Source organism: Ammospiza nelsoni, chromosome 5 (genome assembly GCF_027579445.1).
Source record: "Ammospiza nelsoni isolate bAmmNel1 chromosome 5, bAmmNel1.pri, whole genome shotgun sequence".
NCBI lineage: Eukaryota > Metazoa > Chordata > Aves > Passeriformes > Passerellidae > Ammospiza > Ammospiza nelsoni.
In genome coordinates, this window is record NC_080637.1 from 14691879 (window position 1) to 14716939 (window position 25061).

The 25061-nt window shown below is 39.8% G+C and overlaps 1 protein-coding gene across 1 annotated transcript; it reads left to right on the forward strand.

Annotated features, from left to right (window-relative positions):
* The first annotated feature begins 1519 nt into the window (after positions 1 to 1519).
* On the forward strand, positions 1520 to 23222 carry SLC26A4 (solute carrier family 26 member 4). Its single transcript, XM_059472243.1, has 20 exons — positions 1520 to 1674; positions 2086 to 2225; positions 4341 to 4451; positions 6070 to 6260; positions 6713 to 6877; positions 9468 to 9620; positions 9731 to 9813; positions 10761 to 10908; positions 13263 to 13376; positions 14127 to 14204; positions 14397 to 14492; positions 15904 to 16010; positions 17332 to 17401; positions 17712 to 17804; positions 17906 to 18001; positions 18886 to 19116; positions 20576 to 20630; positions 20947 to 21092; positions 22246 to 22329; positions 22840 to 23222. Exons 1-20 carry the CDS (start codon positions 1520 to 1522, stop codon positions 22861 to 22863), a joined length of 2340 nt encoding a protein of 779 aa, XP_059328226.1. The 3' UTR covers positions 22864 to 23222.
* Positions 23223 to 25061: the final 1839 nt, after the last annotated feature.

Below are 25061 nucleotides of genomic sequence, written 5' to 3' on the forward strand. Positions count from 1 at the left end.
ATATGTCTTTTCCAATATGACATTTATTTCCCCATAATGTTATCTGCTAATGAGAAAATCTGAAAGTTTCCAGCCCTGGATTAAGTAACATTTACATCAGACCACTTTCCTTGCTCCTCTGAAGCAAGACAGCTTTTACTGACTTGAGTGCCATGCCTACAGGTTTCTGCAAAACGCTGGGACTTGTTTTGGGAGGCTGGCTGCTTCAGTGCTGGATACAACATTGCTCAGATCAAAGCAGTTCAGCAGTTTACCCAGATTTCCTTACACTGCAGCAGAGGGGAAGCCAGTTGCAGAACTAGGAAACCTGAATTGTGTTAACCCTACAAAAATACTTCAGCAAATAGCTTCTTTCCATTTTAGTAATGGAACACTTACTAAATGGAACACTTACTAAAATGAAGTTAGGACTTAATTGCTTTGAAACCAACTCCATGCCTGAGTAGGTCATTGAGGAAATACTTTGCTTGATGCTGTACCCTCAGTGTGTGCCCTGAACACCTCTTTGGTGTTGGCTGACACACTGGTACTGATTCTTACTTCAGGGAATCTCCTAGGTGAGAAGGACATGCTTTGCTTCACTCCTGCAAGATCTGTGCTAGGGTGTCTTCTGTAGGTAAGGTAGAAGAGCTGAAATGTAGCCAGCAGTATTCAGCATGCAGGACTGACTTTTTCAGCCCCAGTCCTATCTGTTATACTAAATTACAGCAGGACTGCCAAGAAACTCATTCCCTATGAGCCTCCTCCAGCAAACCAGAAGCTGCAGCCCTGGGCCACCTTCTCTCCTTTCAGGTGTGACACAAAGAGCCTGTGGGGCCCGAGCCACTTCTTCCCACCGAGGCTGCTGCATGAGCTCGGGGTGGTTTGGAGAGCAGGTGCTGTTTATTTAGGCATTTATATCTATGCATGGAGACGACTCCCAGAACTTGGGTCATGGGACGCAGCAAGGCTTTGGGAACTCCAAGGAGGCTTCCGTGCGGGCCAAGCAGTGTGCGAGAGTGGCCGGTCCTATCTCACTCCCTCAGGCTCGCCTTAACAGCGAGCACTTCGGCGGCCGCCGGCGGGCAGGTGGCTCTGGGGGTCAGATGCTGAGGGGCAGAGGCCACCACCACCTGCCGGCGGGTTCGTGTGCGTGCGGCCAGCCCCGCTCCGCGCCCCCGGAGCCCTTCCCGCGGGCCGCCGCCTTTGAAGTGCAGCCCCCGCCTGAGGGCACGGGCGCTGTCGGGGCGGTCGCTCGGGAGCGCCGGCCGGAGCGGGGCTGACCAGGGGGCACCGGGGGGAGGGCGCACGGAGGCGTCGCCCGGGCCGGCCCGGAGCCGGGTCTCTCTGTTTCCCCGTAAATAAAGCGTCGGGCCGTGGGCGGCCGTATAAATGCGGCTGCGGCGGGGCCGGCTCGCCCTGCCCCAGGCCGGGGAGCGGGCGCAGGCAGAGCCGCGGTTCAGGACGCGGACAGCGCTGCGGGGCCGCGGGCGCGGCGGGGCCGGCAGGGGGGGCCGCGCTTGCCGGCTCAGGCGGGGCCATGGCCGCGGGCGGGCGGGCGAGCGAGCCGCTGGCCGAGCTCAGCCACTACGTGGTGGCGCGGCCCATCTACAGCGAGCCCGGCTTCCAGGAGGAGAACGAGCGGCGGCCGGCGCTGCCGCCCACGCTCCGCGAGCGGGCGCAGGCGACCTGCAGGTGGGTCCGGGCGGCGGGAGGGAGCCGGGGGCGCGCTGTCCCGGCGCCCGCAAACTCCAGCCGCTGAGGGATGGAGAGTCCCACACGCCGGGCGCATCCCGGCTCCCCTGCCCCACACGCCGGGCGCATCCCGGCTCCCCTGCCCCACACGCCGGGCGCATCCCGGCTCCCCTGCCCCACACGCCGGGCGCATCCCGGCTCCCCTGCGTATCGCACTGCCCAGGGCGGGCTTCCTCAGGGAGCGCGCTTTTGACACCACTACGTGTCCCGTCCCTTCTGGCAGACAGGGCTGTGACAGCCACTGCCCCTCAAATTTAAATGTTCATCAGCTCAGCTCTCCGCCACTTTGGGGTTCTTGGGGCGCTCCAATCGTAGCTCCGTGGGGTGTGTTGATCACTTGTTTTCTCGCAGATGTTCAAGGAAAAGGGCCTTTCAGATTGCCAAGTCCTTTCTGCCCATCCTGGAGTGGCTGCCCAACTACCGGGTGAAAGAGTGGCTGATCAGCGACATCATCTCGGGGCTCAGCACCGGCCTCGTCGCCACCCTGCAAGGTAAAGTCAGGCGAGCCCGGGGCGTCCCCATAAGGGAGCCGGCTGAACACCGGGACGTTTTGCAGATGGAATTACAAATCTGAGGCTTGTTATTTAATACTAGATATTAGGTATTATTTTGCAATAAATAATTTATGGTTTTAATTTATTCCTTTTTCTTTCCTTGGCTAGAAGATTTAAATTTCCTGTGATGTGCTACAAGGATGTATTTAACTTTTCTGCCAGGCGTTTTACTCAAAGAGCATTTATTTTGATATTTAAAATTTTAATTACATTGTGATAAATCAGATAGGTTGTGTGGTCTTATTTCTCTTTCTTGGTTGTCTAAGCCTATAGTTCTTCTGCAACTGCCTGCAAAAATCTAGTTATTCCCCTAAAATAATGCAACCTTGATATCTAATCCTCTTTAAAATTCATCTATCTCATAAGGTTGTTCAGGTCTCTGCAGAAGACAACCCTCAAGGAGGTCGTGATGTATTCAGATTTTTAAAAAATTAAACTTGATGGATATTTTGAGTACATGGCTTGCGATGTTAACTTTTCCTTCCTTCCTTCTTCCACTTGTTAGTAAAGCTTTTGGTAGATGAACAAATAGGAAAGTGTCAGAAATAAGTAGAAATTTGTTCAAATAAGCTACTTAAGGAAGACTCAGAGACAGAACCAACCTGCCTGAGGCAGCATCCATCTAAGACAGGACTGACTATAACCCTGATACATCCAGTAATTTAATCTCAGTAAAGTTCTTACACTATTTTCACACTTTTTTTCATGACTTCAGCAGGCAAAACTAGCTGTGTGAACCCCACACTTTCCCTCAATGGAAATTCAGTGTTTGTGGAAGAGGACAAAGATTTACATGGGAACAAAGAAAGCAGTTTACGCATTCCCGATTAGACACAAGTATTCTCTCCTGTCTGTTCCCTTGGAGCATGCCAGGAAGGCAGAGACTGGCAGGAAAAAAGCATTACAAACTTCTGCCCCAGGCAGGGGGTGACCTGAGAAATAAAGAAAGTGATTCTTTCCCAAAGAAGAGTGTCAGAGCTGGAAGATCTTTGCTGAAGGTAATGGCACAGTTACAGAATCCCTGTGCCTTTTTAAAATGAAAGGCTAGATAGAACTTTCATATTACTTATAACACAGCTATTGTGCTCATACTATAACCTCCTTTTTTTTTTTTCCAGTGGTCTTTTTTTATCCTAAATATAATCTATTTGTAAAACCAATTTTAAAATATACTGTCTGGTCTCCCACCTGTGCATTAAAAAAAAAAAAAAAAAAAGCAGAAAAAAAGGAAAAAACCCAAATTAATGCAAATCTACACCTAGATATAATTAAAAAAAAAACCACCTCGAAATTTTAGAACATGAATTGCAGGAAAAATTGGCCAAAATATTTGCAAAAAATGTTGGGGTCTTGAGGTCCCTGAAGTCCCTAATTCCCAGCAACTAAGTGTGTTGCTTGCAGTCCTTCAGTCAGTCACAGCAGAATGACCAGCACTTCAGGACTTGTCATACTCTGACAGGTTTTGGAGAATCTTTGAAGGAGAACTCTGGCTAACTGGGATATGATTTTGAAAGCAATTTTTTTTTATTGCTTGCTGGATTTGACAGTTTGCACAGGTATGCAAAGGAAGAAGAACCAAGGCTCTCAAATTTATGTGACTTACTATTGGTAGATTAGTTTTTACTGGGAAAAGAAGTGGTCCTGTTTTCACAAGAGCTGAAGATACCGAAGTGTATTTGTTGTGCAATAACTCAGACTTATGCTTGACATTTCTGTCTGAAACTAGAACCTTCACACATCCTCCTTTTCTCTCAAGGACACTCTTGCAGCAATGTTCCCCACTTAGGTTTCTGTCTCAGCCTGTGTATTGGGCTACCTATGCAAAGATTGGAACATCTTTCAGTACTCACTCAGCTACCAGCATGGGATGTACAGTCAATTACAGGCCCTGATACTCACTCACATGTGTGCCTGTGACTGACTTACAAAACAAAGCATATTCTCAATTGCATCTGGACCACAGCAGTAAATCTTTCTGAAAGTCTAATCTAGACAAGGTAGTAGATTGCTGAGAGATTTTAAATATGATATTTTGATGATCTATCATTTCAGGTTTGGCATATGCTTTGCTGGTTGCAGTCCCTGTTGGATTTGGTCTCTATTCTGCTTTTTTCCCCATCCTGACATACTTTTTCCTGGGAACATCAAGGCACATCTCAGTTGGTAACTGCATGTGTTCAAATAACAGTGATTTATCTATTTCAGTGTTAATCCTTACAGCAGATGTTCATATTTCATACAATATAACTACTTTCTGAAACAAATTGGCTATGGTGAATATTAACATTGGTAGATCTCGGGAAATTAAGGCTTATTTCTTCTTTATACAGGCAATTGTTAACAGCTAAGTTTAGGTATGCCACTGCTTTTTGCTTGAATTTGTGCTGAAGTTTAAATCTTGTCTTTGGCTACACTCTATGCAAGAAATCACAAGATCAAGGCCTCAGCAGGCATGACAAACATTTTGTCTACCAGCTAAAGCTCAAGATGGCTAAAACAGAGCTCTTTCAGTCTTCTCTACAAGCCTTATTTGTTGCATCCTTTTTTCATTACTGTGAACAGTATCTTCTTGCCTGTTGTGGAGACCCAGAACTTGTGTGTCCACTCCAGCCTCACTGTAGGGCCTCACATCAAGGCCATGGGTAAACCTGTTGATTCTTTCTGAATACTTTCTTTAGAATATGAGGTTTGTTTGCTGTCAGTTCTCACACTTAAAATTCTTCTTACAGCTCGATCACTGAAGTGCCTTTTTCTTCATTCTAGCAAAATCTAGTCTTTTCTTCTTCCTATCTACCAAGAACACATTGTTTTCCCCTCCCAGAGCTTCGGCATGATACTACACTTTTTCATCAGCTTTCTTCTCTGCTGCATCAAAACATTTGCATCAATGTTTTCTCAACTTTGTTAGCCTCTTCCTACCCTACCAAGCAGCTCACATTTGCTATCCAGATCTGACTTGTTATGTCAATTTATGATGGCATTCCTACTTTCTAGATTATCAAACACTCCTTTTTTATGCTTTTCCCAATGCTCTTATTCATGAAGTGTCCTTTAAGGTATCTATGAAATTAACTTAACCTTCTTTAAGACATTTTGTGACATTTTCCTTTCCTGCATAATTTTAGTAAATAACTGCAACAAATATGATTACTTTTAGATTGTGTCTTGCTGGCACAATGATCACTTTCTCTGTATCTTGCCCAAAGTACAGTTTCAGTCATCTTTAGCCAATGTAATAGCACAATACTGCCAAAAGATGTGGTTCTACCCATTGGATCATGTTCCTGCCACATGTGTGTTGTTGGGAACCCTGCTCATGTGGCATGCTGGATCAGCTGAAAACTAACCATGACAAAAAAATAAAAAAAACAACCAACAAAAAACCAACCAACCAAACAAACAAACCCTAAAATTCAAAGAAATAAATGTTGCTTTCACCTGGGTCGGTGATCTGTATTGTCTGGTTGTGATGCTGATAGAAGGGAGATGGTTGGAGTGTGTTGAACATGTTGCCACTTTTGGCCTCGCTGCAGCCCTAAATTGGCTCAAGCAAAGCATGAAACTGCTTATCTGTATGTACAACACAAGTTATTTAAAGAAGGTGCAGTATTTTTGTCTCATGTATGCAGTGCCTGTGGCTCTTGGCCCCCTAATACTACCAATGTACCCCAATTACAATATTGCATGATTTTTTTGAAGTAGAGTTCCTTGTCTAGTCTGATAAATGTTGTTTTTTTTTCACTGTGTGTTAAAGTTCAGTGTGTTGTGTTTGTCATTACAGGTCCATTCCCAGTGGTCAGTTTGATGGTGGGATCTGTTGTACTGAGCATGGCCCCAGATGAGAATTTTCTCATAGAAGGCAGTAATGCTACAGGGACTAATGTCACAGGGGCACTGATAGACACTGAGTCCAGAGATGCACAGAGAGTGCTGATTGCAAGTACTCTCACATTCCTGGTTGGAATTTTACAGGTAAAATAGTTGACTTGAATACACAAGGTTGACACTGCTTTAATGTTAATGGCAGAAAAATGCCTACTACAGTAGTCAGATATTTTCCTGTAGTAAAACACAAAAATGAAGGAAAGTTATCACAAACTTTAAAGAGCTTCATATCCTGTATGGAGTCTCTGACAGCATGACTGGGAGCACAGAGAGCAGAACAGCTCTGCCATTGCAGACCAGAAGATCTGCATGAAACTGGGTACTAATGGTGCATATCCTGGGGCTTCCTTTCACACGTTGCTTCAGGTCTCCTTTATTTCCTTGGATGGACAATACTAAGCTACACTAAGCTGAAATGGGGCAAATATTGTCCTAAGACTCTGCATCAACAAAGAGAGAAAACAAAGCATAAGAAATTTCCAAATAAAAGTGTACCTTTTTGTTATTTAACAAGCTGATATTCTTCATGATTTTTCTAGGTTATATTTGGAGTTCTCCAGATTGGTTTCATTGTGAGGTACCTTGCAGATCCATTAGTTGGGGGATTCACAACTGCAGCTGCTTTTCAAGTGCTTGTGTCACAACTGAAAATAGTTCTGAATGTTTCAACTAAAAATTATAATGGTGTCCTTTCCATAATATATGTAAGTATGCCCTTCTAATCGGCTTTGGTTTTATGACAGATATTTTTATATAATTGTTTATCTTCTGCTTCCATTTCACACAGGGATCGTTCATATATATGATAGTAAATATAGGGCATTCCTTTAGTTCTCCCTTTCACGAAGATCTGCAGCTGTTTATTTTTAGCGTGGTGTTCTAAATAGCTGCCTTTGGGGTTCCTCACACAGAAATTGCCATCTTGAAGTCTTTTTCAGACAGAGCACTTTTTCACATGAGGTTTAAATGCCAAGCAAAACAGTTTTTCACTTCTGGAGACTACAGTTTGTCCCATCCCTTGCTTTTTCACTTATTGTGAAGGACATTTATTATTATTTATAGGACATTTATTATTATTATATATGTGAAGGATATTTATTATTATTGTGAAGGACATTTATTAACCCTGTCAGGTCATCTCCCAAAGCTCTTTACACTTAAACCAGCAGATCATTGTGGTAAAGGGCATTGTTCTCCATTTCCCACTGTAGCCATGTATGTGAATTCCTAAAGGATACAGATTCCCACCCTTTGGCCAGGTACCTATTGGTTAGCAAATGTGAGGCTGATTGTTGCTGTTACAACTCCATTTGTTGATTTTTTTTAGAAAACACTCAAATGGAGAAATGTTTTGGCTGCATTACAGAAATACTGAATTCCTAGAGGTCTTGTACTACAGAATAGTATCCTTTCCCAGGAAAATTATTCAGAGTATTGTCACTGACTTCAGCATGAAACTATCTAGGTTCACAGCATTTTAGATGTTCCATAGCACTTCATATTTCTAAAAGAGGCTGTTTTAGGGGAAAAAATGTATTTGGAGATTTTACATGCCAGTTCTGGCAACCAGATTAGGAAAAATACAGCAGGCATCTAGATTAACAATAATAGGATGAATAGAACTATAAACAGCAAGGTAAAAATTTAAAAAGAGATCTGGAGGATTATTTGTGGGGGTAAGAAATTATTTTCTTAACGGGCCTTTTCAGAACAAATGAAAACTCTTCCCCTCAGAACAAGGAAAGTTAGATGAGACAAAGTACTTACTGTATAATATACCTTACAGCAAACCTGGCAGAATGATGGACTTGTTAATCAGCATTTTTTTCCATCTGTTTGTTTATTGAATGAATGGTATAATTTAGTATAATACATTTTTTGAAAGGACTGCATGGTTCTTCCAGCTCCAGCAAGGCTGAGTGGGATGCTGACTTTCTAGGTTAAAGTTCAAAGCTTCTGTGTTCTTGCAGGTGAGCCAGGTGAATGTGTTTGCAGGTGCATGTAGAGCAAAGAAATTGTTATTTCTTGTTATCTGCTCAACCAGTGATTTGCTGTGTCTGCTTCAGCAAGTTTTGGACTTGCTTCAGTAGTGTTTAACAAACTGCAACACCAAGCATCCAACATTAGCAGAATCTGCAGCCAAAGTTAGGAATTTACTGTTTCCCTGTGGAGTGAAGCAGTGCAAGAGGTGCTCAGCCATTCTCATGGGATCTGTGGTAAACAGAAGAATGGGCAAGAAATGGCTTGTCAGCCAAGGGAGGGCGTCTGATTCAGTGTTTCAGGAAGGCTTCTTAACTTAGAAAACATAGCCAATTCAGCACTTAGATGTTGTATTTCCAAACCAAAGTCTGTTCAGAAGGGTGGGAGTGCTGCTGCTGCAAGCCTCCTCTTATGTTTAAACCAAAAGCTCATTACTGGGGGAGCTAACCAGGATGCAAGAAGTCTGTTTCCAGCCCCTTTTCTACCAGATGGTTCTGCTACAGCTACTTCACTATGCATGGGATAATTACATTTTCTTGGAGACAGGAGGCAAGTGAGAACTACCCTGATGGTTAGGAGTGGGACAGAGTAGTATTTGCGACTTTCTGTAATCATCCCTTCATGTTTTCTCTGTTCAATAACTTGTAATAAACAATAGGATCAAGCAAGGGCACAGGAAGGGTAGAGAAGGGAGCAGCCTATTGCAGCCCAGTTTGAGTGCTCCAGTCTGGGCTAAACTCTGCTGGGAGGCTTAATTTACTGTAGAGTGAGGTGTAGTGGCTGCTTTTCTGAAGTGCAGGATTCTCCACAGCCTGGTATGACCTGTGTGTTCACACTCATCCTCTGTTTGTCAGCAGTGGAAATAGGAAACAACTAAGGCACAGACCACATGAACTGGGCATGAAGTGAACCAGAGCTTTGCCCATGGGTCTGCTAGCTCTCTTTAGAGAAATGAGGATCTCCCTTGCTATTTGTCAAAGTGAAGAAGCTCCAGATCTTCCCTTCCTTTCTCTGATACAGGTAGAGGTAAAACACAGAGAATTAGCCCTTTTTACTTAGTATTAATTGACTAAAATTGGGAAGCAGAAGCCCCCTATGTGGACAATTCTTGCAGTTATGCTTTTTCCATTAAATTCACTGTTAAATCCATTTACAGATAGCACCTTGACAATACATTTTCCTCAGGCTTCTCTAGGATTGAATGAAGTTACTTGGCCTTCTCCAAAACCCTATGCATCTGGATCATCTCATGAGTATTTGCACATCCTTCAAATGGACATGGGCATGTTTTATGCTGTTATTTTTGTTTTTCAGACTCTTGTTGAAACATTTGAAAAAATTGGGACCACCAACATTGCAGATCTCATTGCTGGACTCCTCACTATTTTTGTCTGCATGGTAGTTAAAGAAATAAACGATCGCTTCAAACACAAGATACCTATACCTATACCAATAGAAGTGATTGTGGTAAGCAAGGGGGCATAACAAAAGCTGAAAACAGATAAAATTGATGGGTCTAGCTACAGGAAGACAGGAATCTTTTTAAGTCTTAGAACTCTTGTTTTATCTTATTACAGACAATAGTAGCCACTGGCATTTCCTATGCTGCAGACTTGGAAAAAAAATACAATGCCGGCATTGTTAAGAGCATTCCAAGAGGGTGAGTTTCTTTGTTTTGTGGGGAAAAGGTATTATTTTAATTGGCTAAAAATTACTGTAGTAAGAGAAAATGCATAAAAGAAACATTGAGAGCTGTAACCTGAGTTTAGAACTTAGATCTGGGAATTTTCTGAGTTTTACTTCTGGCTCTATCAGTTATGCCACCCAAATGTGTTGCCTAGCTTTCCTTTTGTAAAATGGGCTTAGGAATGTCTGTCTAATTCATGAAGTCCATCTGAAAATTAATTACTTCCTGTTCATGAAGTGACTATGGGACTGTGGAAAATGGTTTTAAAAAATAATAATTTTTAATAAAGAAATTCTGCATAGATTTAATTTCTGTAATCCTGAGTTATCCCACTGCAGTTCACAATCCTGCTGCTACTGTTATCCCAATCAACTCTGTCACTTCCATACTCATAGGAACAAGGATGTTGAGGATTACACTCAGAGAGACTTCCACTTGAAAGATTCAGAGCACTTCACAGTAGTAACCTTCACATTCCATTTAGTATTCAGGGCTTAATTAATTAAAATTTGTGGAAACACAGTAGGGGATGCTTCTGAGATCTTACTGAAGAAGTATGCTAACAATAGTATGAAGTGGCATTAACATATTTATATAATTCATCACACTATTCAATACATTCTTTATTCGATGCTTCAAAAAATGTAGTTTTTCACTTTGCTATCATAAGGCCAAATCTCAGTCATGCTGAGAACAATGGGAACTTTGTTGCTGACTAATACCATCAGGATTTGGGCTGGGGTGAGCTAGATAAGCGTGTTCTGTATGTCAATGGGCTGTTTCCACCTTTTTATTAACTTGAAACATTACACTTCATATTATAAGCAACCTGTATGCCTCTGCCTCAAACTCCTTGACAGTTCTGGTAAGAATGGAATTCAATCAAAGTTGGTAACACCAATATATTTTCTGAATGCTAGATTTTTGCCTCCTGAGCCTCCAAATGTCAGCCTGTTTTCCCAGATGATTGCAGCCTCCTTTTCCATTGCTATTGTTGCTTATGCTATTGCTGTGTCTGTGGGGAAGGTATATGCAACCAAGTATGACTATGCTATTGATGGAAATCAGGTATGTATAACCAAAATAGTTTATAAACATAGTGATATTTATAATGTAAAACATGCTGACTTATGTAGCCAAATGAAAGAAACACCATTCACATACATTTTTCAGACAAGCACTGAAGTCTGACAGGAGAAATCCTTTCAACTCTTGAAAAAAAATAGCTGGAATGGCCACATAGAGATGAGCCAGATCCAGCTGCAGTATGGGCTTTTCATACTATTTCATTCCTTCTTTATTGGTCTAGTGACTGCAGTAGCTCTGAAAGGGCTGAGCACTGTAAAGGGGAATTTTCTGGTGATGTCAAGTTGACATGGCCTAGCAACCTACTTTCCACTTCCACTTGTAAGGCATATTTTGAGGTGGGTTGCTTGGGCAGATGAAGGCAATGTTAAGCTAAGAAGTTGCTCTGGACAGCTTTATTTAGGCTTAGACTTCATGCAGGATTTGAATCAGCTGAACTTTACAGTTAATAAATTATTATACTTCTCAGCATGACTCCAGTAACATCAATGTAACTGCACCTGGAACCTAACAGATCAGTCCTGCAGCTTCACACAAGTTACACACAAGTGCCTACCAGCATTTGAACGTGCTGGAGTAGCTGTGTGCACTAAATGGCTGAACTGCTTTAAGCATTGGTTTCTAGGGGCACAGAGCTAGAACGTGCCATGAGCTGTGCATCACAGGCTGTACAGGATTCCTGCATTTGTTCAATGTCTTCACTGGGGGTTATGTTGCTCGCCCGTGGTGTGGAATTAAAATGTCAGAAAGCTTCCTCATCCTGCATCTATGCTAATTTTTAATTTTATCCTTTGAGCATATTAGAAAATGCCCACACTACAACCAATAGATGAGTATTTTGTTTATTGAATCCTTTATTTTAGTCCTAATGGATTACATAAAGTTTGACTTTAGAAACACTGCTTTGCTGTATATAAGAAAATTATGCTTCTGTTTGTCAGTTTACAATCCTCAAAGGTCATATCTGGTAACACTTGGTCTTAAAGGTGACAAAAATGCACCAACTTTCAGTTTAATAAATCTCAAAGAATAATACATAATCCTAGAAGTGCTGTTTATGCTGTTCTGTTTAATATGTTGTTCTGCTAGCAGTGGTGTCCTTCAAAGATACTGATTAAATATTGTAGTAGAAGAATCAGTTTATAAAAGCAGAGTGCCTTCCTTTCATTTCTATGTTATGAATTTTACATGTAGCAAAGGTTAAATGCATTTCAGGATGATGAGCAAATAGTTTAGTTGATCTGGAGAAGTTAAAATAACATCATAAATGCAGGTAGTAAAATAATTTTGAAGGACAGGTTGATATTATTATCTATCAGTGTCTACATTATCTTCATAGATACAGATCATTAACACCTAAGAACACTAGGAACCATACCTCCAATATTTTCTCATCAGTCACAGTGGTTACATGGGAATAGTCATGAATCATTTAGATCTGTTACTGCTCTTGTGGTTGAAGCTAAATGAAAACTTACAGGAAATTTAATTTTGTACAAAAGAGGGGAGACAGCCAAAATCAAATATTAAATTATATTTTAAAAAGCTTGCAATGAGTGAAAAGCTCTTGTGCCTGTGTCAGCTTGGTGAAAATAAGGTTTCTGTCAATTATATGGGGTTGGTTGCAGACAGCTCCCAAATTCTTGATTTCCCAGCAGAGGAATGGCCCAGATCCCAGGACATAAAGCTCCCAGGGTCTTTGTCACTTGAGCAGAAAAACCAGCATCAGTAGGTGCTGGCTTCAGTGACCCTGGGGAAATCTATGAGAGTGCTGCCTCAGACTTAGTGTGAGTTCATTAGGATGCTTAGAGTGAAAATTTTCTGACTTAGCAAACTGGAAGTTTTCAGTGAAATTGTGCATTATTGCAAAGTTCCTTAATAGTTCTACTGATAATACAGTGCTTTGCATTAGTTAAAGTCTTGTCTAAATTCAGACTATTGTACTGAGTTTAGTACAATAAACTTGTTTAGCTTATGATACCTGGAAGTTAATTTTTTTCTAATACTCATTTCTTGATTCAATTATTCTAGTGTAATTCTTAGAAATGTTAGGTTTGATGACATTGATGGAAGTTTTAAACACCTTTTACTCAGATGAGTATGTCCACTTCAGGGGGAGTACACCAACTTCTTTGTGTTGGTTTCCAAGCAGAGGTAGCTGCACTGGCACGAGAGGCACTTGTGTAAACATTTAACAGCTATAACTAGTTCATACTTTTCGTAATATTATTGTGCTACCTACTTTATCAACTACTGCAGAAGCTGCTGCTGTCTTTCTCCATTGAAAAACTGTCTTCAGGCATCTTTATTTACAGCAGTATCCAATTATCTTTCAGGAATTTATTGCCTTTGGGTTCAGCAACATCTTTTCAGGTGCCTTTTCTTGTTTTGTTGCAACTACTGCTCTTTCACGGACTGCAGTCCAAGAAAGTACTGGTGGAAAGACTCAGGTAATGGCCTCTTCTTATTAGTACTGTGCAGAGGTAAATTTAATTTTGTGTAGTGCACAGATTTCCCTGTGAGATGAAAATTGTCCTTAAACAATTGCGTTGCTGGCGCATGGAAAGCCACGGCTCTAGTAGTGAATCATTTTTGTAGCTCTGCCAGAAGAGGGCAATCAAGTTTTACATAGCATGAGTTACCTTAGGGGTCAGAAATCTTTTAACTCTAGTGCCCCAGAATTTTATTTCCAATTAAAGGACTGAGTTTATCACAGTAGGATGTGGGAGGAAATCTCTCCCAGCTGGCTATGGTATCTTTAAACTCCCATGTGCTGGCCTGAGCAGCTCTGCCATTTGCCATCCACCATCAGCCATGGAACATCTTCATCATGATCATAAATTACTTTCTTCTACCAAACTATAGCTGTGTGGTTCTTAATAGTGAAAAACTGCAGGTTATCCAGCAGCTCCTTTTCCAGCTTACACACAGACGGCTCCATTCATCTGTCTTTGTAACATAACCCCTCAAGAGCTACTACCCTGTGTTTGTTTAGACTTCCTGCTTAATTGAATTCCCTCTGTGTTAGCTGAAGTGAATAATGGTTGCCCACATATGCCTAAACACAATGACACTTTGGCAGGTCTCCCTGTTCCTAAAGAAATGTAATGTGCAACTGTTTGTAGTTTTCTCTTTGTAATCCTAGAAACAGATGATAGAATCATAGTAAGTTCATTTCCTATAAACACTGTTCTTTGCAGGTTGCTGGTATAATCTCAGCTGGGATCGTTTTGATTTCCATTGTTGCCCTGGGGAAATTGCTAGAGCCCTTACAAAAGGTACTGTACTCTTCTGCAGCACAGCCACATCAGATCCACATGTTCAACTATGATGGGCAAGATTAATATCCCACTTTAAACTGTGGTATCTGATTCCAGACAGGGCTGTGGTTTATAGTGTGTGATGCTGAGCACTATCTTAATATGTATCTTTGCTTCTGAATACCATTTTTTCATTATTTTTCTTCACAGTCTGTGTTGGCAGCTGTAGTCATAGCTAACTTGAAAGGGATGTTCATGCAAGTGTTTGATGTTCCCCGTCTATGGAGACAGAATAAAGTGGATGCTGTAAGTAACCTAATTTTTTTTCTTCCTGAATGTTTTTGTCCACTCTTGGTGGTTTTTTTTACCTTTTAATGCCATCCAAGTTTCTCTTAACTACCACATAAGCAGGATTTTGTGGGGTTAACATCAGAAAACTTCTATGTGTATCCTCAAAATGCAAATGCTATAAGGTCAGTAAAAAATTCACCATTTTTAGGTCAGTATTCTGCTAATCTTCCTTATTTCCTAAACCCTGCTGTAAGGGTGCCAGTCAGGGTATTTGTGTGCATTGATAACTCCTTCATAGCCATTTCCATAGTATACAGCAATCTTGTGTTGATATGGCTTCAAAAGCAGATGGCCTGCTGCCTCCTTTACCATTCTGATTTTATCTTTTGCACTGTTAAATGAGTCAGAGACCTTTCCTTAATTCATGCACATACATTTCTGTTGTACCAGATGAACATCCCATTTGCCTGAATAATCTCATAGTCCTCAGGAAAAATGGTTTTTTGTTGTGGTAAGACTAATCCAAGCTAGGATGTGGATTCATTTGGCATGCTAAGGGCTGTATGAAGAGACTTTTCTTATGAACCACTATAACCATATCTTAGGGTACTTCTCACATCTCCCACTGTGTATTCTGTGGAGCAGACCTTCACTGTGGCTCTTAGGGCAGGAAAAGATTGCATGGAAGACATTTTTCCCATTATTTTACAGTGAGTGTCATTGGGCAGTGCCTGCCTTAGACAGAGCTCAGATATTTTAGTCAATCATTTAGTGATTTATAGACGAAAGATCCCACTGACTTCAGTGAGAAGTGCAAGCACTCAGCTTTTAAAAAAATTGAGTCTACTGCATGGGCAGTGATGTAGGAAAGAACTGAGGAGTGCACTTCAACTGTTCTGCCTGAATATTCAGTGGAGATCTTAGAGAAGTGCCATCAACCTGTTAATATGAAATACCTCTCTTTGCAACAGTTCTTTCTGATTCTTAATTGTCACTGAGAAATCCCCTTCCTTCCCTATCTGTCTGCATGGGGGGCACCTTACAGTATTTTACATCTTGGTAAAATAAAACTCTTTCCAATTTTAAGAAAGATTATCAAAGATTGCCATCATCAGAAATAAGTAAATACAGTGTTTAACTGTATCTCCTTTAATTTCATCAAAGGAATCAGATCCTTAAAAAATATTGTTATGTTGAAAACCCCTTTATTTCCTAAAAAGCTAACTATGCCTAATAATCTGATGGATGAAAGCATCTTGGAGGAAGAAGACAACTTCTGAATGGAAGTCAGCAGATTGCTCGTGTGCTACAATCAGTTCCAAAGTTAAAATATGCTTCTTGTATTACCTGCTCTAGTGTTTCTTTAGTGTGACCAGGAGTCATATGTTAAAATGAAAATATTTTATGTTTGTTATTTCTTCTCCAGATGATCTGGGTTTTTACATGTATAGCATCCATCATTCTGGGACTTGATTTGGGATTACTTGCTGGCCTTTTGTTTGGATTGCTGACAGTTGTGCTGAGAGTTCAGTTGTAAGTAATACAGAATCAGCAATAATTCTTAGTTTTATGTAATAAAAAAGGAAGATAATATGCTAAAATGCAAGATGATTTGTGACAGAATATATATTTGGGTTTACAAAAATTTTGAAATGAAAAAAATCTGTTTCTTTTAGAACAAGACACTCTTTGTGAGCTATCATTTATTTACACTGGTAAAAGAGAAGCTGCATTATTTGATCAGTATTTTATATCATGTTGGCCACTCTGGTGGTACTTAGCCATATGTTTTATGTGCACCCACATAGCTGAGTTCTGAAAAGGGACAGGAACATTCTAGATCAAATATAAACAGATGTATGGCTTTTGTAGTGAATCGATCATTATGGTAACTCTCAGCAGGTAATAGTACTACAGTATGTTGCACATGCCAATAACCTTTTCACTTATTGCTTATACAAGACTGATTGTATGGCTGTAAAAGAAGAGCAAGAGAAAGCATGAGAATAAGAAAAAAATTGTGCTTCTGGCTGATTTGTTGTTGCTTAAAGAATATGGGAGTGGAATGGTGAGAAAAGGTGGATTTGGAGAATATTATTCAGACATCTTTCTATTTTTCATTGACCTTTTATCTGAAAATACAACATAACTTCTGTCTTTCAGCTTGGAGTTCAGAGAGTATGGTAAATAGCATTACCAAGGTATAATTGCACTGTCAGCAAATGCAAAAAAATAAAGCCTTGTAAAAATTGTTACACAATAGTACATTATAAAAAAATGAAATTTGAAGAGCCTCAAAAAAGCATTCCCAAATTCAACTCAGATGTTACCAAAATATAAAGGGGAGATGAGGCCTTACAAACTTCAAAACAATTTGCTTCAGCTGTTAAATATATATCTGGAGACTGCAAAACATTTTGGTTTTGTTATTGACTAAAATAAAAATTTAAAAGGTTGGACAAGAATATTTACATAATCTGAAAATAATGTAAATGCATTTCAGTTGATTTAGAATGAAATTCTTTTTTCAGTGTAAAAAAATTGGTTTTTCAAACTTCAAGCAAATTTATTTACTTCTAAAATATTCTTCTGGTTTGGGAAACCAATTGAACAAGTTGTTCACTCAGCTCTTAATTAAAATGGTGCATTAAGTAGGCTGAGACCAAAGTGCCTTGTTTTTATAAAGGCTTGTTTACTATACTGATGCAAAATATCTTCAACACTTTTGCAAGTCTGTTAGTTTGGCATTGGAAAGCAAACCACAGGAGTCAAAGACACTTTGTATGCAGCAATCCCTTCAATTCTGTGAGTGCCCATGTATGACATTTACCTTCACTGTCCTTACTTCTGCTAGTCCATCATGGGGAGGCTTTGGAAACATTCCTGGCACAGACATCTACAAGAAGGTCAAGGACTACAAAAATGTAAGTCGTGGCTGGATTGTTTTCCTTCAGTCTACACATCAGTGTAAGAAAAGGTGGTGCCTTGCATACTGCACACAACTTGAATTTGGAAGGGGGGGTCTTCAAAGATATCAAATTTCAGCACCCTCTTCATCCAAATAGTTGGTCCATCTTGCATGCTGGGGTTGTAAACTTCTAAAAACAGAATCCCCTCAATCATCAACAAATCCATGCAATTTTTTAAAATTAGATATGTAACTGAAATAGTTAAACTGCTTCTTCTTGTCAAAATGTGGCTGTTGCTGTTTAACCTTATATTCTTTGGCAACAGGTTATAGAACCAGAAGGTGTGAAAATTCTCAAGTTTTCAAGTCCAATTTTTTATGCTAACATTGATGGACTGAAAAGCAGCCTCAAATCCACTGTAAGTGATAAGTTATTGGTTTGGAAGCTTCTTAACTGTCCTCGAGATTTCCTCAGAATTATACTGAGTTAAATTAAATAATTTTGGTCTGTTTTCTGTAGGTAGGATTTGATGCAGTCAAGGTATATAATAAGAGACTCAAAGCACTGAGGAAAATACAAAAGCTAATCAAGAAGGGGAAATTAAAAGCTACTAAGGTAGGTCTTTCTAAAATTATTTATGTCTATTTTTTTTCTCAAAGGGTTACTGTTGGAACTTCTTAGTTAAGGTTTAATTATGAATTATTCTGTACTAATCTTTGAAATAGAGATGAAAAGTGTGACTTACTACATGGTAGCATACAGAATTTATAATAAAACTTAAGTTAACTTACAGTTTTAATCACCCAGACCCTAACTAAAGTTAGAGTTTCTAACTACCTGGACCCCCTGCAGATCAGGTGAGATCTTAATCCATGGTTTAATGTATCAATATAGCAATCATAATCTAGACTTAAAAATGACATGAAAGAAGTTGAGTCACCAATACAGAGAAAACAAAAGACGGTGCAGGCATCCCTGGCCCCTGGGGGTGTCTCACTGTTAGCAGCAGTTTTGGTCCAAATTTCCCACACAGGACTTGCCATAGACAGGGCTCTGTTGTGGCAATTCCTGTGTTTCACTTCCCTTTTCTCTGATGGGGTCACCAGCTACACCTGGTTTGCCCACGTGCCTGGGATCTTCAAGGCCAACAAGGAAGGGAGAGATCAGCCTGGTGCCCAGGAACCTTGAGGCAAGCAGGGAGAGGAAGAAGAAATTGATTTGGTTTGTGTGATTGGTTCACAGGACCTTCAGGGCCTGAGAATGAGGGAAAAGGGAACAAATACAGGATGTGTTTAGCCATAGAGAATGGCTCCTTGCCTTATAAAATGGCATTAGTTATGCTACCCACAGTACCAGGATTGGGAGCAGGGGATACTGGTCACAAGTGTCTATGTCTTGTCAATTCCTTCAACATAAGGTACCACAGGATGGTATTTTCTGTAACTCTCAAACTTTCCCCATGATTAAATTCTATATTCCATATATTATCTGTGCATTAGAATGGCATCATCAGTGAGCCTGGTATTAATAATGAAGCTTTTGAGACTGATGAGGAACCTGAAGACAACCAGGATCCTCAAGTTCCCACCAAAGAAGTAGAGATCCAGGTGGACTGGAATTCAGAACTCCCAGTCAAAGTAAACATCCCCAAGGTGCCCATCCACAGTCTCATTCTTGATTTTGGAGCAGTAACCTTCTTGGATATTGTAGCTGTGAGATCAATAAAAACGGTAAGGGCATTTTTTTCTGATGTTCTGTGAAAATGAAACTAGTCAATAGTATGTAAATCCAGAGCTGTTAGCTGAAATTAATTTCTGAGTTTTAAAAAGAATGTTGTTGAAAAATACCATGAAAATATAAATATGAAAATATCAGCAAGAAATAGAATATTAGTGGTGTGTGTATTTAAAGTGGGAAAAATGCATTAAAAGAACAATATGAAGGGTGCATAGTCAAGTACTCAAAATAATTAACTGCAAAATGTGGTCCCATTATATGCATATATTATAAAATATTCTAGTTATATATTTTCTTTCCACATGCCTCCTGCTTTAATCTGGGCACAGGATGATGCTCACTCAAGTTTTACTACAGAGGTAGTAAAAATTTCATCTTACCATCCCAGTTCAGTTTTTAACCAAAAGATTTATTTATTCATTCCTTCATTTATTCATTCTTTTTAATTATGGAGGATGAATGATTCATTTCTTTGTAGTATTTTCTGTGGCTAGTATCAAGTGCTTCATCAATGTTCATTAATTAATCTTCAGACTCGCAGTACATAATAAGGAGATTATGTGTCTTCCTAGGAAGAAGGAAATGAGGTGTAAAGATTAAGGCCAAGTATTTCCATTATTTTTTGGTGCCCAGTTACAAGTGTGTAGGACCAGATTGTTCAGTCCTCATTTTTTTCTGATAGTTTGTATGTTCAGATTAATGCTTTCAGTAACTTAATTTTGCAGTTGGGATCACTTAGCCTATCTATAAAAGCAGATCTTTCCCGTGACTCAAGTTTATCAACTAACAGAAATAGAATTAATAATCACCTCTGAAAACACTAATCTGAGAGACTTGCCTGCCACCAGGGAGCCAGGGGTAGATTTTAGTCCCCTGCCTTTTAACAAAATGAAATACAGGAGCAGTGTGTGCCTTGCACCAGCCTCCTGCCTGGGTACATGGAATATGGGGTTTGTTGACATGACTCTCTCCATATGTAGCTTTTTCATCCAAGGACAGGTCCATCTGTGCACTGCATGAGGGAAAAATCTGTGTAAAAATTCTGCATGTGCCAGTGAATGAGTGTATCATATCACACATACATGAGGGAAACAAAGCTCGCTCAGCCCCCGGTGGTCTCCCTTGGAGAGATGATTATTTGAATTTTGAGAACAGAATGACAGCCTTAATTGGCAGCAGTGCTTGTGCATGTAAAATGGGTACTTCCACTTACATAGCTGAAGAGAGGACACTTCAGCAATCAGGTACCTGACTAGTGGATTTTCAAGTATAGCAAAGTATAGCAGTACCTTAATTATGATGAATAAACAGAATGTACTATGTGGAATGAAGACAATCAGAAAAAAATGAAGTGTATGTGCCTATACATTACACAGACATACACACAGATATGTATTTTCTCCTTTCAGACTTTATTTATTGACGTCTTTGTTGCAAACTTTTTTTTTTTAGATAATTAAAGAGTTTGAGAGAATTGATGTGAGAGTATACTTTGCTTCATATCAAGGTAAATATGCAAGTATTTCTACTTTCACTCATGCAAAATATAAAATGAAGGTGAGAAGGGATCTCTAGATGTGTCTGTGTAGCATCCACACTAATAAATATGTGAACTGTAACACTGATAAGCATTGTTGGCTCTGCTGGGACACAGAAAATTGTGGGGTGCAAAGGAGATATGGAAAGTAAAAGTCAAAACTAAACTATAATTGATGGATTCATTTGGATTCCCTTGATTTCTGACAGTTGCAACCATTTATTTTAACTTTTATTTCTTAAATACTTCATATTGTATAAACAAGTTACAACTTACTTTTATTCAGACAACCTTATATCTCAGCTGGAACGGGGTGCCTTCTTTGATGACACTGTCAGGAAAGACATATTTTTCTTGACTGTCCATGATGCAGTGCTCTACATAAGGAATCAAATGACATACAGTGACAACCAGGATCCCATATTTGAGAAGGTAAGGATATCCAGCAGTACATTCCCTTTCCTTCCATCATCTAGCACTCATTCTGGAAGTTTCTGTGGCACATTTGAAATCTAGACTTAGAACTGTAGTACCAAAAAAGTGGGAGTGTAGTAAATTAGGCAGTTCTGTAGTACATGAGTATTTTTGTAGGTTAAAGGAAGGGTTTGTCAGCTCCAGGAGCTTGTTAGTGAAAAGAATATGAGAAACAGCACATATGGAAAACACTTCATCCTAAGACACATTTTCTGATTTCTGACTACTGGCATCTTAAGAACCTCATCAGCTGGAGACTGCATTTGGAACATGATATTTAATTGCTACAGATGGAGTTTTCTTAAATGTGTCTGTAATACTTCTTTAGGAACCTGTGACACTATACTGTGGAGATGGGTTCTCTAATTTTCAATTATATGGCAAATATTTCCTGCTTGGTTTAGGCCTGCTGGACTTCTGGATTGTTAGCTGCAATGAATAATTATTCTCTGCTCCCTTTCCCAACGCTCCATAGACTTCTGATCAAAGCCATAGTCTCACTCTACTAGGCATGGATGTGTACAGAAGCTGTTCCACACTAGTGTTAATTCCTGCTGCCCTTCTCTGTGCATTTCATTATTGTATTCTGTGTTTTTTTCAGATAACCAGAACACTCTGTAGCATTTAAAGGTTTGCTGTGCTCTGTAGCATTTAAAAAGCTCTAATTAGGAAAATGGTCCTATAATGTCCTCCTTTCTTTTCACCACAATTCCTTTCCTAGCAATCACTATTACAGTATTAGGAATAAATAACAATTAAAATTAATATTACTGATAATTAACTAGGCTAGGACTCTTATTTTTATAACTTTTTCATACTAATTTTTCTGCTAGACATTAACATTTTCATAATGCTATACAGCAGTTTAAAGATAGACTTTATTATTGTTACAAAGCCATAACTAGTCATATGAGCAGAGACAGGCCCAAAGGCTCTGCAATTTTTAAGTTCCTCTCAGCTGAAGTAAATCATCATCTTTGTCAAGAAACAGTAACCAAAAGACTATTCTAAGATGTGGAAGTTATTTTAAGGTACTTTAGAGTAAAAAAATAAATTTCAATTATATGGACAACATGTAACTCATCATGTTTCTTAATTTCTTTCTACCAAGATTTCACTGATGCAGGAGTCAAAAGAACCCATAGAGTTCACAGAAGCCAGCCAGCCTGATGATGAACTTGATGTTCAGGAAGAGGTAAGAACTTCAGAACTGAAAGTGTCCATCCCTCTGCCGGTAGCCTTGAGTCATGCTGTGGGAGTATGGCCCTCAGCAGGTACCTGCTCCATAAATACTTAACCCTCTCTGGATACTGAACGTCAGTGCTACGTGGAGGAAGTCACATTTTTCTTGAGATGGTAGTAGATTATATTTGCTTGATTATCTCCTCATCTCTCTTGCTTTAGGATTACTTTTGCCTTACACAGGCTTATCAGTAGATCTAAATATAAGCTGGGCACCTGAAAGAAGACTTTGTAAGGCTTGAGGCACCAGAGCCCAAAATGATGATCAACCTTCTCCTTTCGTTCTTCTTTTAACACAGCAGACAGCTTCTTGCACAACCTGCACAGTTTACAGAAGTTACTTTCTTTGTACTTTCACTGAGTTTTTAGTTTACACAAACATGTCATTTTCCCAGATGGTGTAGGTACACTGAGAACTAACCACAGCCTGTTTCTCTGCACCTTTCCAAACCCATTTCTCTAGGCTATGCGCCGACTTGCCTCCTGAAGGACTGCTGGTACCGTCCTGCCTGTGAGAGCACAGCAATATCCACCCACCAGTACTATCCATACCAGCATTTTCTGCTATGAAAACAATCTTTGCACTTGAAGAAAACCCTGATTGTTTGTCTGAATGATACAGATCTCTATAACTCTCCAAATTTTAGCTAGCATTATCCCAGAAATATTCTGGACTTTGATTCTGCAAGCACTTTCTGCTGTGATATATATTAATAAAAAAGAAAATCAGAAGACCATTGTGAAAGATGTACTCAGTTTTGGGACTAGTCAGGCAGAAGTTGCACTACACTTTTATCAGTGTGTACAGGATGAAAAGCTGCTCTGTGGCCTGCCCAAGAGAGTGGAAGAGACCAAAATCTTTGGATGGCAAGCCTTTTGTTCAATATTTCTACAAAGCCTAGTAAAAGGGCTGGAGTTCTAGCTGGCCAAGGCTTTGAATTCAAGAACATTTGTGTGAGAATATGTGCTGACAAGCCTTGAAAAATGTACCATGATCATTTTTTTCAAGCAATTCCTTAAATTGCTGCAGGTAGTTAGATCACTGAAAGAGGTGACAGGTGAAACTGTCACATGAATAGGAAACAGCACTGAACTATAGTAACACTTCAAATAGGAAAAGTTTCTAAAGACCCTTGGGTATGGGTTCATTAGATCTGTGTTGATCCCATTGTAGCAAGTCTTGCACTCTATTAAGGATTGTCCCTTAAATAAGGGACAGAGAAGGTTATTTTGGCTAGGTTACATAATCTTCATGTAGGCAGATCATGACATAAATTAAGGAAAACCTTAGTGCCTGGGTACTTAATGAAATCTGTAAAACAGGCTGATACTGAGTGTAAGCAAGAAAGTCAGAATGTGACCTAGTATTGACATTAGGGTTTTTTAAATGGAATATAGGTGTATTTTTTGTTTAATGAATAGTTATATTTTTATAGAGATTTTTTCTTTTAATAGTCTACATCAAACTGCTGCTGTTCTTTTATATATGAAAGTTCATAATGCACAAGTGCAATAATTCACAGAAGATAAAGATTTGAGCAGCAAAATTTTAATCCTTAACTAATATTCTTAGTTTTCATGAAGAAGAAATGTATTTTGATGGAAAACTGACTGCTACCTTAATTTTTTTAGCATTACATTATTTTTTAAATGGGAAAAAAACCCTGCATTGTAAGGAAACAGATAAAAACTGAAGTGTAAGAAATGTCCAGGTACAAAATGCCTTTAAGTTCAACAATGTGGAAAATTACCTTCAGTATATTTAATTCTCCTTACTTGATTCCATCAGAGAAATTTTCTCACATTACACTGAACAGAGATTTCTGCTGCAGGTAGCAGTGAAAGAGCTAAGCACTAAATAAATTATTCTGGCTTCAGGATCCTAGGGAAAAAAAATCAGGGAAAAAAAAATCCTACAAACTTTGGCCATTTGGACAGTATCTTAAATAATGGGTAACAGCACCAATCTAAAATCTGTAGTCTCTTGTTAAGGCACAGACTTCAGCCTTCACAACAGTGAAATTTCTCAGTACAGACACTTGAATTTAGGTGATGCTGGTGCTCCAGTCCAAGCCAGCAAACAGCAGGATTGTACTCACAATGTACACAGGCTGTGGGGTGGGCATCCACACCATCTGAGGATGGGGCAAGTGTTCAAGAGACAAATCAGACCACTCTGCACCTCTGCAGATGGAAACATTCATTTCTATTGGCACCAGTGCTTCAGCCCAGTCTGTGATTTGCCAATTCATGCTTTTAACTCTGCCTGTCCTCCTCCTGTCCCCTTGCCAGCCTCTCACAGGAGGCTGGCACCTCAGCCATGGCCCCAGCTCCTGTTAACGTGACTACTGCAACAGCTGCCAGTGCACAAGGCCAGTGACTTGTTTTTTAGAAGCTGTTCTGCTTTTCTGAAACAGATGTACATTTTAAGTAAAAAATAAAATAATCTACTTGGTAAGTGAGCTTTCAGCTAATTGTTATGCAGGACACAGTCTACAGAAAGATGGTAAAAAAATGGTAGTGGTGTTTTTTTTCCCTCAAGGCAACATCGGCACTGTGAAGTTTGAGTACAGATTCTTACTTGACAGACACATCATTACATTCTTTTTTGAACTTTCTCTAGTTCTTGTCTGTACAGGTATTTAAAAAGCAATTAAATACTCAACAGTCTTCCAGTTCTTTTCC